We start from the raw sequence: 18,212 nt of genomic DNA, 5'->3' as shown, positions 1-18,212 counted from the left end.
AAGAAATTGCTTGACATTCCGTATTTGTAAAATTTAAGTGACTTGTACAACATGGAATTCATATAAAACGGAATAATCAATGATCTTATATGGGGGTCGACTGTACACAATTATTATATACAGTATATTCACAAAATTCACAAGTGTTTATCACATGACAGCTCACAATGATTAGGCAGATGAAGAACAAGGGGAATGGTCCACTGAATACCAAAAATATTCACACTTCAGGAATGCGAAGCAGAGACAAATTCTATCCACAGTGACAAAGGTTGTCTCTCACCAACAGTTTCTTCAATGTTAATGATGGATTAAAAAAAAAAAAAAAAAAACAGTTAGACTTACACCTCTTCTCGACACAGAGAAAGCAGATGAACTCTTCGATGAACCTCACTCTAGGGCAAAACACACCTCCCTTCCAGTCTCTGGACAGAATGCCAATCCCACACCGAACACCCCTTTTATACATTGCCATCGGTGCAGGGCTGCCATACAAAAACCGCCCAAAGTCACGCAAAATATAACAAAAGAAGAATGTAGACATTGTGGATAAAAGTACAAATAATAATTTATATCACGTACTTAGTCGACCGACAAACAAAATTTAAAAAGGATAAATAACAATATATGCAATTAAAAATATATACAATTTTTTTTTAACGTAACCCAACAATAAATCTTTCAACACAGTTTCGAACACCTTGCTTTTTGAACAATTCAGTTTACAAATGCCATATTTGCCCCGGTTGCCATATGATAACTCGCTTGCCAAATGAACTACTTGGCAAGAGCTGGACACAAATTAGAAAGACATTGACAGTCAACTCCATATATTTTTGAGTTAAAAAAAGTTGACAACCCAACCAATCAATGACGGGACTACCGATTCAGAAGTTAGTGGTGCCAAGATTGCCTAATGTCATTAGATGTCACAACATAAAACATTACAACATTAGATGTTGTTATTCAAATTAGATTTCAGTGGGTAAGATACTACTACCATTTTTTTGTGCACATCTTAATTGAATTTCAATAAAATTAATTATTAAAAACTTCATTAATTAACATTTGCATAATATAAATGACATCCAAAAGTTTATATTTAATGGTGCTAACTCAACTTAAATAACAAAAATTTATTTATATATTAATAAATATTTAATTTAATATTTATTAATACTAGATAGCCAGTTAATTAAAACTGAAAATAAAGTAATAATTAAAACTCTAGTTTTTTATATTGAAACTGAAACTAAAATTTAAAATAAGATCAAAATTAATTAATTAATTAAAATTAAAATCAAAGAAATTGAAACAGAATATTTTGGAAAGTGTGGATAAAGTACTTGTCTGTCTTTAGTAATTTGCTTAGATTTCATCCAGGCAGAATTAAATCTCTATTTATAGCACTTTGTAAAGTAATGGTTTCAGTTTTGGTTGGCAATGACAGAACATTTTTCTTTTAATACTCATATACATATAAAATGAAAATGGATATACAGTTAATAATATATTGCATTTGTAGGCATTGTTTTATGCATGAAATACAGCAAAAATAGTAAAAACAGGCTTTGTTATGGGGGTCGGGAACAAATTAATCCACTGGAATATGTGAATGGAATAAATGGTGGCTTCAAAAAACATTTTTTGGACAGACTATGTCTGTTTTGATTAAACCATTTTATATTGTTTCTTATAAGAAAATTTATTTTGGTTTGAGAACAAATCTGTTTTTGAACAACTTTTAAAAATGAATTATGTTCAAAACCAGAGGTTTGACTGTACTACAACTGAATTTATAAATGCAATTGTTAACAAAATGTTTCAATTTACTATGTACATAATACATTTGAACACAATATACAAGAAAAAGTAAACTCAGTCTTAAATTAATAACACTTTCAAAAATGGTCAAGCTTTCTTTGTTTTTTGATAGATTTGTCATACTGCACCAGTATGTGACATTGTCTCCTACCAAATCATCAATTGCCTGAAATAATTGTGAGTCATTCTAAGAATTAGCTCACACCTAACAGTGAATAGTGAAAATAAATGAAAAATCAGAAAGTGATTTTTATTTGCTTAGCAAAGTTGGTTCACACTACAAAATGCAGAAAGTAAAAATTTTCAACATGTTGGACTGATGGAAGGATTTGCTAAATGGGAAAATTCATCACAAATACAATTATATGTTATGGATTATTTGCTCTAGTTTTTGTATTTTCTGGTGATTCACTGTAAGTGTGAACTAATCTTAACAGAATACATAATTTACTTTTTCATTTTTGAATAGTCACTATAAATTTTTGCATTATAAAGTGAATAATGAATAAGAGAAAAAAAGGGCTGCAGAATACTTAAAAATTTAATGTATAAATGTAAAATTGTATAAATAAAAACATGTGAAATGTTTTATAATGGAAAACGTATTCATATATGCAGAAAATTTTTAATGTATAATTGCAAAACGTGTACAATCAAAAAACACATATACTGGGTTCAACTGTAGTTATATCAAATAACACAATACAGTAGATTAAGGAGAGACTGCATGCGTACAAAATAAATATTAGTCACCATATTTTCTAAAGTATAAGATGCAATTTATTCTTAAAAATTTTTCTCAAAATCAGAGTGCATCTTATAAACAGCCGCTTGAAATTTCAAAAGTGTGTAAATAGGTTAAAATCTCATGGAATGCAAGAAAACTGGAAATTATTATTAAGTCATTAAGAAGTATGACATTAGTAAAACTCCTGATGGTACTGAAAATGATTTACTGTTTGAAGAAAGAAATGACTATGATTCAAATATGGAAGAGATTTACAGAAGATAATTTATCCAGCTCTGAAGATAAAAAAAGAGATTAAACAGCTGTTGTAATCCTATATTTATTCCTTGATACTCAAATTTTTCAAATTTCAGCCCAACAAATTTAGAGTATTTATATAAAAAAAATTGTAGAGCTATAATTTCCATTGTTGTCCATCAGTCCATCTTTTCTTAATCTTGAGAACGGAGTTAGATAGATGAAAGATGAGACCAGGTAAGAAAATCTTAGAAGGAGGCTCCAATTAACTATATATGCAAACTGGAACTTCTGATGCAAACTGGAAGTTCTTTCAATTTAAAATTTTTTCCCTGAAAATAGTTAATAGATGACCAGATGACTGCATTGCTAATGGAAAAGTATGATGTATAGAGGCAAGACACTACTAATTTGAGGTGGAGGGCATATGTTTTAAATTAAATAAATGAAAAATATGATTAAAAATTGCAGCCTGGCATTGTGATAATGTCACAATAAATAATTGCTTATTCTCAATCAATGTTTGATGAGATGTTATATTTATTTTTGTGACTGCAGGGTCGGCACCTCTTAGCGCCCTGTCAGGATGACACCACTGTGTCTTGTAACAGACACAGAAAACTTTTATTGGCCGTTACTTTTAGTTACGCGAACGGTCGCATTGTGGACTTTTAGTTCCAGGATGGAGGCGTAAAGAGAGAATCAGAGAAATTACATTTTACATAATCTATACATAATGCTCGTTTATTATTTGAATTAAGCTATATACAATCGATTCAGTTAACATATCTACTTCCTTCTCGATTACCTGTATTCATGAGAGAGAGAGCTCACATGTACTTTGCGTGAGGATAAATACCTTGATTTAAGTTGTCGAATAGTCGTTTAGTTTTCGAGTTGATGTGGCACAAAGTTCTTTCAAACGTTGAAAGTTTGGTTCTAGGTGTCACAAAGTTCTTCCGAACATTGATAGTTTGGTTCGATGTGGCACAAAGTTCTTTCGAACGGTGGCGATTAGAATAGTAGCGGCTAATCCGTTTACATAATCCACAGTTCACACCAAACTCTGGAGACTGACTCTTACGCATCGACCCCTCCCTTCTATAAAGGGGGTATCGTTGGGTTTTTTCCCCTGCCTTATTAGGACTGTTTTTTCACCACTGACCAATAGAGGTTTTCTTTTGTCTTTTCGTAGATTCTGGGTGACACATTCAATGTATCATCCTTTAACCCGGAACTAAGTTCGTGGGAAAACAATTTAATGTTATTTTTAAATGTTGAGTTGTTGTTTATTTCTCAACTGTTCCTCTTATGAGAAAAAAAATTATTTAACAATTTATTCCAATAAATTCGGCTTTCACATTTTTGACAATTTAAAATTTTTCGATAAAATGATTTTCTTAAAATAGGCTCCTAAAAAATGACTGTCTTATATGCTGGCAAAAGTGTTATATACAATATACTATTTAATTTTTTAATTCTCTCAAATGGGAGGAGTTAAACCATGTGCATGGCCTTGGAGGAATGCAGGGAAAGGCATCAGAAAAAGAAAAATATAATAAAAAATCAAACTATGTTGAGGAGACTCATTTAAAGTGAGGACCTCATATAATTGAGATAACCTAAGTGAAAAAGAATAGAGAGAACATTTTAAGATGAAAGCTTTTGAATCAAAATTCATTTATTTTCAAGATTATTTTCTAATATGCTGAGAACTGTATGAAAATGTTTGGTTTTCAATTACTTTATTATTCAATAACATATAAACACTTTTAAACATCTTAAAATTCTACAAAAAATCAAAATGAAAAACTAAATTTTATTTTAATATAAATTTTGATTTATATTAAAATAAAATTAAAATTTCATCTGATGAATGCTTAAGCCTGAATTTTTGTCAAAGTATTAAATTATTTATTAATCTACTTAAGATAAAAAGTAACTACAACAATGCCTTAAATTCTGTCAAAAACTTGTTAACAGTTTTTTGAGGCATTGCTCTTTGACATTAATTAATATGTAGTTTTACAAATAAAAAAACAAAAATATAAAATATTACTTTAAGAATACAAGAATCTATTAATTCTTTAGCATGAATTTCTTGTCCCTGTCCCATAGATATTGCTTGACATTCAATATTTTTCTGTTTGGCAAGATTTTGAATAAGATTAGTCGGATCATATCCTGTTGACAGAAGACATATCAGTGGAGTTTTCTGTCTGCTTTCATGCCACATATTTTCCAAATTCAACAGTATCGGTTCTGAGTATCTTTTACCGAGAGCTTTGGTTATATATTTTCTTGCTTCAAATAAAGTACGATCTGGACACCAGCATCTAATATTTTAAGAAATATCATAGGTAAAAAAATAGAAACAGTTGCATTTACTAAATTATTTTTTATTTAAAAAATATTTTAATATAAAATTAAATAATTCTCTTTTTGTAAAATGAAATGCATTTATTTTTCATTTATGCTTTCATTCTTTCTTATTAACATAAAATAAGAAATTTTATCATATGTGGCATGGGGAACCAATGGTCCTCCACAACTTTTTCAATTGCCAAGGTCACTATGATGTGTTATTTAACTCAGGCATTGCCTGAGGATGATAGGTTCAGATGGTACAAAACTTGAAAATTCAAAGATATATATATATATATATATATACCCAGTCAATTAAAAAGTTTAGAATAATTTAAATCCATCATAAAGTGCCAACTCTTAAATGGCAATAGCTGGATAAAATAAAAAATTAAAATTAAATAAGGTATATTTAAAGTGGTCTTTTAGCTATATTTTCATCTAAAAATATTAACTTCTAAATATTACTTTTTATTGAAATAAATACTTTACACATGGACTTCACGAGAAAATGACACGACTGACTTGTGTACGGTTTGTTTACATAAAAAAAAAAAACATTAACTTTTCTGCTATGCGACAGAGGGAGCCTTGTCATATTTTTTCTTTTTATTACAACTCTTAATAAAGGGTTGGAGTCATAATGTTTTACTTAGTGAATGACATTCAAAAAAGTTTAGAAATTATGACTAACACCTTTTTAGGAATTAATAATTTGTAACACATTATTATACTGAAATAAAATATTTGTTTTAAAATGTATAAAGATGTTTTTTTTAAAACACTAATTTTTACTGACGTGACAAAACAGCATTTGCCTACAGGTTGCATGTATTCTTATGGCAGCCCTACCAATGGCCCTCATACTATCATAAGTCTTAAATGTATTTTCATCATAAATAATTGGTAATAAGTCAATGTGTCAAATGTGAACAAAAGTCAAAAAGCTATAACTGATTAACTGGGAGATTAACAATCCATATACTAATCAGGTTTGTTTATGATTATTGAATTTCATTTATGCATATACAGTAATACTTCGACTTACGCAAACCCAGAGTTACGCGATTTTCAAATCTCGTCGCTTTGTCTTTTGTTTGAGCGCCACGCAACTCTCGATTACTCCCCCCCACACTATTGTTCAGCTTACATGTTTGGACGTGTCGCACGGAATCGACACATAGCTACAATTTATTTTGTGTTATTTATTTCTGTGTTTGTTATATCTACAGAGACTCGAGAGACTCTATGTGATGATTTCTTGTAACCGTGAACGAATCAAAAGACGAGATAAGATTAATGAGAACATTTATTAGCTTACATATATCCAACTTGGATTTTACACAAATTGCGAAATTATATCCAGACTTATGCAGTTATTGCTTGGTCCCACCTATCTCATAAGTTCATGGTATTACTGTATATAAAATCAAGAGTTTTTAGCATTTTGGCCTGACTTCCCATAAAAATGGTGTTGTATGTCCATTCCATTTACTATAGAAAAGTTACCTACTCCTGATCTAAGGTCTTATATAAAATTAATTCATATGTCTCTATGTCCTTTTTTAATAATTTGTTAAATGTTTGTCTACGAGGACTAAGCCTATTAATAAGATGTATTGCACTGATGTTTTGGTTGTTGCAAACCGAGGAAAAAACTTATTCAAAGAAACAATCAATCTTTATTTTAACCTTGTATTATGCCTACAGGCATAATACAAGAGTAGAAAAAAGTAGAACTTATTGTAGAAAAGAAACTTATTTTTACCTTGTATTATGCCTAATACAAGGTAAAAATAAGTTTCTTTTCTACAATAAGTTAAAATAATATGACATATGAATTATTTTATTGGGATTGTTAATTGTCACACTAAATTTCTACATTCATAGAATATTATTAGTGTGTGGCTGTACACCTTTTTATTCCGTATAGTTTTAAGTTTAATTTATATTCTATTTCTATAAATTTATCCTTCCTTCCAATTTTCTTTATTCCTTTGTCTCAAACTTCTGAGAAATGAGACTTACCCCTAGCCCACCAGGATATAGGGGATAAACAATAGAGGGCGACGAAGCTGGAGGGAAAAACAGAGAAATTCGAGTGGACATTCTTGCACCAGACACAAAAGGAGACGAACATGTAACAGCAAGGCTCATGAATTGGAAATTGGCAAGCACTGCAGAAGAGAGTCTTAAAGAGCAGATTCAGAAGAAAATCCGATCAATAGATCTGGAAGCAAACCCTAAGAAAAAGCCATTTTAAAAGAGGAGAACTTACGAATATTGGAAGTTGAGACAAAGAACTGCGTAGAATCTTTGCTGAAAAATTGGGTACCCATCTGTCCTATGACCCTTCTTACTTCCCTTTCTTTCTATCCTCTTTCTATTAGATTTAAGTTCGATTAAGATTCACGTGCATTAGTTAAGTATTATTGTTGGGCGGTAGTTGTAACAGGACTTAACTACACAGATTACTGTTATGATACGAACACCAAGGATAATTGGAAGTGTGTAAAGGAACAGTGGGAATCCATAAAGAATTTGTAAATATTTATCTCCATTGCGAAATTAAATTTGTTTTAATTGATTAACATGTATGTATGTTTTTCTTTTTGCATTGTACCTGTTACAAGAGAACTGTCTCTGTGCAATTTCATTGACAAATACACATAAAAGTCATTGTAATATAAACTTTTAATTTTGAATTTTCAAAAATTTGTGAGGCTCTGGACAGGTCCGAACCCTCACTAAAATTTGCGTTAAAACAATTTTATTTTATAAAAATAGTAGTAAAAGAAAAAAAATAGTAGTTAGAAATAGAATTTTTATATGAAAACGTGCTAACTTTAAACAATAACTTTATATGAAAACGTGACGCTAACTTTTAAACAATAGAAAAATGTAAGTCCGTTGACCATCTCCAGTTGGAGATCGAATTAAACTTCGATTTTGACCTCTCCCGTGCCCCAAAAGGTTTCAAATTGTCATCAGGTGACAAGGAGAGACCAATCAGAAAGTGGAACCGGAGGAAAATGGATAAAACCCCGGACATTCAAGGACACAACAGCTTCTTCTCCCAAAAGTTCCAAGTGATGGATCTATTGTAGTGTGTGTGTCTCGCGCCCATCTTCATCTCCATCTCCTGACCTCGGATTGACATCTTTCCATCAATGGAAGTCAACCATATCGTTCCGAAGTCATTGAAATGTTGATGGAATTGTTCATTCGCGAACAAGGGACACTCTTTCAAAATGGGACTATCTTGGAAAGGAGAGGAAGACCCAGAGGTCACTGCCGCCAAAGAACCTCCAAGATTGCAGAAATCTTGTAAGCTTCTTTCATGTTTAATAAGCGGGTTGTGTTGTTGTAAAAGAGGCATCTATCTCTGAGTCAGAGATAGATGACTCAACTGCTCCCACATGTCGTTGATTGTTACCGCTCGGCAGTCCAGATGGCAATGGAGACGATGATGATATATATCATATATAATCGTTAACATTTTATTTATTTTTTTAAATTTCTCTCCCCTTGGCCCCCACACATTTAAAAAATAAATAATTGTAATTTAAAGTCCAAGATATGATAAGTTAATTAATCTGCATTTCAAAATGAGATCATTACTTTAAATGCAAAATTTTAAAATTTTGAATTTTATATCATGCAAGAGGCATTATACAGAGGCATAATTCTATACAATACCAATCTTCAAACTTTGTGATAATATTGTCCATTCCATTGAAAATGCAAAAGAAAGCATACAAAATTAGACACAAAATAAATTAGACACTTTATTTTGGCTAATTTTGTATGCTTTCTTTTGCATTTTCATATCTTAAATTTTAACTTAGAAAAATGTGATCTCAAAACTACTTCAACTTATAGAAACACAAAATACATTAAGTTTATGGGAATTAAGTAGAAACAAATATAAAATTTGAGTTCACAGAATTTTGAGTTACAAAAGTTTGGCTTATTGAGAGTCTATCATATTGGTTTTTTATACAGTTTAAGTGTTACTAAACCTAATAGAATCACAATATAAAGTTTACAATATTTCAGAAGTGTAAACCTTCACTATGAAAATAAAAATGAATGCAAATACAAAAACTATTAAATAATACTAATGATGGGGATGATATTTATCAATATATAAGTTTTGACTTATTTGTTACATCAAGTTCATTACCTTATTAATAGTAATTTTCTAAATGTATCTAATGATTTAGAATATCCATCAGGTATTTCTTCTTCTTCGGGTGCATTTTTTTCAAACCAATTCTTCCAAGATCTGTCATTGAGTTTTATCTGAAGAAAATGAAAAGAAATCAAATTCAATATTACTACAGAAAATAATATTAATAGAGAAACATACAAAACATACTTTAACTAAAATCTCTTGAAAATGTTGTAATTTACTTAATTCCACAAGATTTAACCAAGTCAGATTGGAGATCCAATCCTTTGGCTTTGGAGTTACAGTATTTAAATCCAATGCTGCACCACCTAATAAAATTAAAAAATACTAATTATTCTTATATTAATGACTAAATAATCACAAAAGATTGAAAACAAAATTAAACTGTGTTCTTTGATAATACTCTTGAACTTCCTAAAAGCATTTATATGTATAACACCTACATTCTAAAAATATAATTAGCAAATATATTGAAAAATCTTCATGAAATAAATTTATTTAATAAAAATTTTTAATATATTTTCAATATATTCAATAAAAAGTAAATAAATAAATAAATTTATTTATTTACTTTTTAATGAAAATTATATATATATATATATAAGCAGATGAGCCTGGAATTGCTCAAGCAAAAAGTAACTGCAGCAAAAATTAAGATTATTAGATAATAATGTACTAGATATGTTGACTAGCTTGCTTAAATAATGTTGCCCATATTTGTGGATTTCAATAGTAGTAGTGTTGCACAGTGTTAAGGCCAAGATGTAAAGGTTCTCCCAAATAAATAATTCATACCAATTGTTACACCATTTGAGTAATTTTGTTTGGGTCCAGAGTGGCTGATAATCTTGCTCAAGCACTTTTTTAGCTAATTCGATTGACAGTCTGTTGTTTCTGATATCATCCTGATGTCCTAGGATGCGAGAAATTAACTTTCTGGCCGTGTAGCTAGTTTCTTCTGATAAATCATGTTTTAGTGGAATTTGATAGACCTAGATTTTTCATTCATTTAAAACTATCCCTATTGTTACATAATAGTCTTCGTAATGTTAGTTGTGTGGTTAACGGTAATATAAAATCATTCATTCTAAAGAGATGTACTATTTTTAGAGAAACAGGGCCTAAAAACGGAATCGGGGATGTGCTATTTTTAGTTCCTTTTTATTGTGAAGAAAAGACTGTGGAAAAAGCTTATTTTTAACACAATTTTGGAGAAAACAGAATTTAGATTGAGAATAACCAGCTTTTTGCATAGCACTACTAATGAGTTGCAATTCTTCTTCTACTAGCACTTGGTTAGAAAATAGGAGGTAAGCTCTCCTAATGAGAGAAGTTATGGCAGAGTTCACATAGTTTATTGGTTGGAAGGCTGTTTCTGGGATAATTTGTGATGCATTATTGTTTTTATGATGTACAGAGAATAGGAGCTCAGAGATATATGGATTTCTAGATCTAAGAAAGAGATTTTGGCATTTTGTTCTTCCTTTATCGTGAAGTTGATAGAAGGATAAATAGAGGCTAATGCTTGAATAAATTGTTTTAGATGTTCAATAGAGCCTTCCCACATGAGTAGTATTATGTCAACATACCGTAAATACATAATTGGGTATTGGATGGTCAAGGGGGTATTGAAAATTCGATGTTCAATGTTACACATAATGAGCTCTGCCAACATAGATGATAGAGGGGAACCCATTAGCACTCACTGTGTTTGTTTATATATTGTGCCATTAAATTGAAAATATTTGTTTTCAGTTATAAGAAAGAGGGCTTCACGTAAATGTATTATGTTGGGTAGCCCGAGCTGAGCAGCAGCGCATTTGCAAGCATGATGGCCTCGAAATATGGTACCAATGGATACAAGGATTTGATGTCAACTTTGTACAATTTGTATGAATTAATGGGGAGGTATATACACACATATATATAAATTATATGTTATGCTAAAATTTCCACATTTAGGGCTTTTACCAAGAGACAAAGAGATAATAAATATCTGGAATTATTGATTGGCTCAGATAGTTTTTAATCCAAAACAAAAACATCTGACAAGTGAGATGTAAAAAATTATGATAATTTGGATGTAATTAAATTTTATTTCTTACGAGTTTTCCTTTGGTAAAGATAAGCTTGGCACTTAAAAGCAAAATATAAAAACAATTAATACAGATGAAAATCTTCTGGGCACGACTTTGAAATGTCAAACATTGATATCAATTGTTTTTTGGTTAATGATTGTGTTATTATATCAACACCTAAGAAATGACATACTGTATGGTTCAGTTGGTCCTCGGCAACATAATAGCTGACAAAATGCTTTCAATGTGTTGTTAATAAAATCTTTATAAAAAGTTTTAATTTGCATAAATTTGAATATTATTATTCTGAATAGCATTTTGAAAGAAATCATTTGTTTCAAAGAAATTTTATTTATAGAAGTATAAAATTAAGCAATAAAAGTAAAATAGCATTATGGGGGAACCTGTGAACTTTGACCTATTGACAAAGAATTTTCGCCAGCACCTTACTGATAATGAGAGAGGCTCAAGTTTAAAATATGAGCTTTCTAGACCCAGTAGTTTTTTTCTCTAAGAGTATCTGCAGTACTACACAAAGAAAAGAAAATACAGCTATTTTGTGATTTTTGTACTTTTCAATCACTTATATTTTGTCAACTCCTTTATAGAATAATCTGAAATTTTGTACACTACCTAGGAAAAGTATTTTTTGAATGAGATGTTCAGACTTACTATAGGCATTTGGAAGTGAAGAAATCAACTTTGAAATTGACAACTGTGACTGTTGTATACACTGTCAGTCAATGATTTTTTTGCTTGGTGCAAAGTCACTGCCATGACTCTCAATAATGACATAGGCTATATTGTATGATAAAGTATTTGTGATGTTTTACAAATTTTTTAAAACACCTAGATTTGAAGATAATGTTCATTAATTAATGTAAAGATCACACTAAAAAACAAAACATTTAAAAAATTTTGTTTACTACAATATATTTTAATTTTCATTTGTGTGGCTTTAGTTTTAGCCTCCAGGTTTAATAAATCTAGTTGCCATTGGTGAGCAAACACCACTGTGTGTCAAGCCCATGTTATAATAAACACTAGATCATAGTAGAATAGAGAAATGTTTATGGTTTTAAACAAATTTATATGAATGACACTTCTTGTAATGATAGAGAAAAGTTACTTGTTTTCAACAAGCTTGACCTATTAAGATATTTAGAATTGCAGAACAAAGATGATTTGCACAAACTTTTTTCTGTTGAACACTTTTTAAAATAATTGCACTTTTGAATCCTGCCTCCAACAAAAGACAATTTGCTAACTACTTCCTATACACTAACTTTTTTCCCCACCTTTTTTGATGCTAATAAGATTTTGTTTGCACAATATAAATTTGTTCCTAGTGTTTAATAATTTTAGTTTTCCAACTTTAGTGCTAAGTTAATAAAATTCATCATCCTTAATATTTATGACCACAGCTATTACACAGGTCTGCAAGTAAAAATCTACATATGAGTTTTATACATTTTCTTACAGATTTCAACTTGGTAAAAACGAAAAAAATACCAAAAAAATTTCATCTTGTCAATTTTTTTTGTTATAGTCAAGTTTTTGTTTGTATTTTGCGTAAAATTCCTAGTTAACTTAAAATTTAGTATTCTTGTTTTTTATTTAAAAAACGGCCTTAAAACGAAGACTTCTCACATTAATTCTATCAATTATAGCTGGACTTGGTAATAAATAAATAAAAATGTTAATGGTTGAAGAGCGTAGTGGTAGGGGGAGGTGGGTTAAGTAGTTTTAGTGTTAGGAGGATGGTTGCATGATCATATAGAAACAAGTTAAAAGTTGATAGTGAGTAATATTATTGGTGAGGTTGAGTCTGTTTCGACATGTTATCTGGAATACCAGGTATAAATATAAACAACCTGCTGTTGGATTAGATCATGTTTCAACAAGCTAAATAAATTCAGTATCTCGCTGCCATCTAATGCCACACTCAGTTTATATCCAGCATTTGAACACTATTGTGCTTGTATTTTTATTTCTGGAATATGGCTTGCAGAGGTTGTGTAATTTCTCCCAACAGCTTCTGTTATGTTTGTGGTGAATACACAGTGAAAAGCCGATAAAGAAACATAAGTGAGTTTGTGAAGAAAGTTTAATTTGCATATTTCAAATTGAAACTTGGAGATCAAGACAAAGCAGATTTTTGAAAACAATGGGAGAAAAGGAAAAAGAAGCATGGGACTCTTTCAAGAATGTAGTGTGTAAGTTTTTGGAGAATACTAAGGACCCTGACTACAAACCATTGTACAACGCATGCTGGCAGTAGCATATGAAGCTCGAGGATGCAAGATGAGCTTAAAAGTTCATTTCTTACACTCCCATATTGACTATTTTCCCGAAAACTTGGGAGCCTACAATGAAGAACAGGGTGAAAGATTTCACCAGGATGTCTGTGATATCAAGAGACATTACCAAGGAAAATGGGATGTCAATATGTTAGCTGACTACTGTTAGATGCTGAATCGAGAAACCAGAGAAGGAAATCGGAAACAAGTTTGGAAAAGCATAAAAAAAAAAAAAGGTTTCTTAAGAAAAAAGAGTAGAACTAAAATTGTGTATAAATATCAGAAACAATTTGTTGATTAGTTGTAAGAAAATATAATATATTTAGTTCGTTGTAATAAATAAGACTTTTATCAAAAATTTGTTTTTATTTTGCAAAAAACCTTTACATGATGGGATGTAACAGAAGTTATTTTTAGAATCTGTGCTCTTTAAAACATATAATTCAGCAAAAATATTCCATGCAGCTGGAAAAAAAACTTTTTTTGCAGACCTGTGTTATTGATTTTGCATTGATCTTTGCTCAGTCTGTATCCAGTCCTTTGATTCTTACCTTCTGTTCAACTGAAGATTTTGGAATTTTGTTATAAGAGCCTGTTTTAATTTTCTTTGCTTGAATTTCAAGGCCTTCTTTTTGCATTTTTTTGAAACAGCATCACTTTTTCAGCTCAGTTAGAAATTGTCAGTCACATCACAGATTCTCAGGAGATAATGTGGATCTGTTGTCTCAGTTTCAACTAATGTCAAATGCTGCATCCCTGCTGCTTTGTTGTTACTTCCACTGTATTTTCTTGCTGATCTGCAGTTTTGTTCTCTGCTCCAATTGTATTTTCTAGCTGATTCTTTCATTTCAAGCATTTAATACTTTTTCCAAATCATCTTCAGTGTCTATCTTGTTTACTAAATCATATGAAACAATTAAGCTGGCAAAACAAATTTTAATTGGAACACCAAACACAATTTCATATGGCAAATGTTTGATACTGTGCCACTGCAATAATATTGGCTATGTTTTGGGCTTCTCAAATATTAATATTTTTTTTCTTCTTCATTCTTGTGTTTGAACTGGCAACACTGACGCGATATGGGAGAAGTACTTAAGGGAGCACCAGGGTTGGAACATGGCTTTTTCCCCTAGTGTCAGGGAAGGTCAAGTGGAGAGTTTTATCTGTGCAATGGTTTTAAGACTGTGTGTAATGATTAACTAGAGGATAAGGATGGAATCTGTGTCCATTGAAGACAATAATCACGGAACTTTAAATTAAATGTGATAAAATGATTAACCTACTAGCGATCGAGATCTCCAGAGGAATATCTGTGAATTTTGTGTGTAAATTTTGATGACGAACTTTGTGATAAACCTTTGTGCAGTGTATTCAGCGTCCGAGTTTGTTTTTGTAACATGGAACATTCCAGGTATAACTATACCTCATAAACTTTTTCTATGTATATATGTGTAGATATTGGTTGTATATAAATTTAATTATAAATACTCTCATTCTGTTTGTCTTTCATATCACGTGGTGATCACACTACCTCTTCCACACAATACCACGGTTTATTGTGAATCCCACAATATCCTCATGATAAACTCTATTCTTTATTTTTGTACAAACTTCAAGCCTTCAGATCATTTTAAGGTTTAATTTGTTTCTACTAAGTTGAAAACATTTTCGATTTACTAGTTTGCATGTTCAACTGATCTCTGAGATTGGCTATGCCACGGTTTTCTATGAACTATCATTTTGCATCAATCCACTTGTCACATAAACATTGGATAACTTGGTTACAAAACTTTCAACCATTATCAGAATGAAAAATATTAGGTGAACCAAAAATTGTGAAAATATTCAAAAGATGATATGCTGTAGTCGTACGCCATATGTTGTATTTATTAAGTTAAGTTAGTTTAGTTATTTCCTGCTATCCTTTGTTCTATTATTCTATCCCCTTCTAGAACTTTCCTATTTTAATCCCTGTCCCTTGGGTGGGATGACCACTTCCGGGGAACGGAGGAACAAAAGAGGTTCGAATTACCCTGAGGACAAGGAGGACAAGACAAAGGCATTCGAGGACGGTACTGCAAGGAGTACAGACGTGGAGAGTAAACGCTCGAAGATCGCTTAAGACTAACGGAGATATTGGAAGGACAGGAAGAAAGAAGTTCTCATCCGGAAATAGCGCCATAAGAAGTAAGGAAAGGAAGGATAATACAGAAGGAGGCGACAACAATTCAAATCAGACAGATTCATCGTGTGTCATCCCACCCAACAACAAAGAATCGTTCGAACACACCGACAAAAAATCCTGGGTATTTCATTCTCTATCATTTATATATTCTCCCTTCATTCTTCTACTTTTATTTCTCCCTTCCACTAGTGTTAAGTTAGAATATAAGATTAGTTTGTAGATCGGGCTCTCTTTATTATCGCTGTCGGGAACGGAACTATATGTTTTAATTTTATAGTGTCTTAGTATTGATCTTGTATGCCGTTTGTGCATTGTGACGTTGGAAATCCACAATAAATAATTTTCGTGCAAAATTTGTTTCGTTGTATAACTTATTTTTGTTCACATTCTTACAATGCAACTTACTTGGCCCTTTTTTGATTTTAATGCTTGGAGAAAACAAATTTTGTCAAATTATTCTGGTTTACCAATACAAACTTCAACACATTGTCTGGATTAGCTTGCATATCAACTAAGTCAATCTTGCATCATGAATTTATGTCATTGTGTAGTTTTACCAAAATACCTTTTTTCAATGTTTTCTGTTTCTTTTGACAAGATTCACATAATCTTAAATAAGTAACATTCAAGATTTAATAATCACATTCTTATACTTGTGCTTCAGTTCTATAAACATCAGAGTACTTCTACTATAACCAATAGCAATGTGGGCTTCATGCATCACATTGATCAGTTCATCAATACATATATAGTAGGAAATTTCTTTTTCATCAGACTATAGTTATCTATAAGACTATATCAGACATCATCGATACTGTTAGTTTCTCTTCACCTCCAATGTTCAGAATATCATATTTTTTCATACATCTACTGTGAACAGAATTTTTACTGATCATGTTTTTTGCATCTTTCATTTCAGTTAAGTGTTATATTGTTCCTTAGTTAAGCAAAAATGTTGTATGTTTTCCTATTCACTAAATCAGTTAAAAGAAAAAGAAAAAAAAATGCAAAATTTTTTATATTTTTGGATATTTCAAGCTCCCTGCATCCAAAAGTGTAAAAAATCTTGAAAGCATCATTTTTGGTAATATGTTATAAAATGAATCTACTAATCCTGACAGGCACAACATGTAATTTGAATACTATGATGGCAAAATTTCAACAAATAATAAAGGGATTGTTTAAAAATGTGAGTTGTTTAAAATTAACATTTATAAGTTAAATTAATACATTTAATTTTTACTGAATTTGACTTTTTAAAATTTTAATCATAGTATTTGAATAATCATAAATTGCAATAAAAATTTTTTAAATTTAAAAATATTTGGACAATTTACCAGACAAGTATAAGAAAAATTAAAAATATATTTGAAACATTAAATACCTCTAACAAATATTGAAAATTCTTCTTTACTGATTCTTCCTTGTTCAACGTCAATTTTTAGAGCAAGCAACAGAGTAAATAAAAATTTGTGATTTTCATACAAACCACGACATACATATCGGTAAACTTCAAATGTAAGAAATTCAATAATATTCTTTATGCGTATTCCAGTTATAAGTGATTGCTCAGAACTGTTAAGAATTAAATTTAAAATTAAAATAAATATCTTAATATTTATTACAATTATTATATGAGCCGCTCGCTTGCCAAATTGATTAACTCCACAAAACAAAAAGTATAAAATTTGATAATATAAATTACTTTTTAAAATTTCTTTTAAACTTTTAATTTAAATAAACATTGTAGAATGTGTTTTTTATATCATTACATTAAAGCTATGCTTCAATATAATGATATATAAAATTAGCTATGCAAAAAATGTAAAAATAATAACAATTAAGGATTTAAAAATGGAGTTAATCGATTTGGCTTATATATTATTTAACTGTGGGGATGCTAAAAACAAACAAAATCTTTAGTATTTTATTCAGAAGTCAGAAAGAGAAAGAATATCAACATCTTATAAATCATTATAGTAAGTCTAGGGTGTTGAGATTTCTAAATAAGACCATATCTCTATTATTTATCATTTAATTGTAATTGTTGAACAACCACAATTAAATGATAAATGTTATTTTGATTCAATGAAAAAAACCACTGCTGTGCCATGTTTATACATGGCACAGCAATGGTTTTTAAAACTGGCCCCATAAAAGTAAAAAAAATCTAATTGTCAACCTGCAGACCTGCAGTGTCAATGGGAAAGTTACTTGTGCAATATAGAAAATATATTTTGGCAGGTAAGTTCAGAAACATCTGTTCTGTTTTGCACAT

The 18,212-nt window shown here is 30.4% G+C and overlaps 1 protein-coding gene across 1 annotated transcript in view; it reads right to left on the bottom strand.

Annotated features, from left to right (window-relative positions):
- LOC111633704 (dynein heavy chain 8, axonemal-like) overlaps nt 1-18,212 on the bottom strand; it is a gene marked incomplete at its 5' end in the record, with an annotated part of 140,367 nt that overhangs the window by 32,490 nt on the left and 89,665 nt on the right. The window contains 4 exons of the mRNA XM_023378317.1: nt 4,869-5,145; nt 9,360-9,478; nt 9,555-9,676; nt 17,319-17,509. Coding sequence (XP_023234085.1) covers nt 4,869-5,145; nt 9,360-9,478; nt 9,555-9,676; nt 17,319-17,509 — 709 coding nt within the window. The remainder of the gene's footprint in view (nt 1-4,868; nt 5,146-9,359; nt 9,479-9,554; nt 9,677-17,318; nt 17,510-18,212) is intronic.

This window comes from Centruroides sculpturatus, unplaced genomic scaffold (assembly GCF_000671375.1).
Source record: "Centruroides sculpturatus isolate CEXI.00-Female unplaced genomic scaffold, Cexi_2.0 scaffold647, whole genome shotgun sequence".
Taxonomy (NCBI): Eukaryota; Metazoa; Arthropoda; class Arachnida; order Scorpiones; family Buthidae; genus Centruroides; species Centruroides sculpturatus.
Note: the sequence above shows the minus strand (reverse complement) of the source record. Positions and strands in the feature narration are given on the sequence as shown.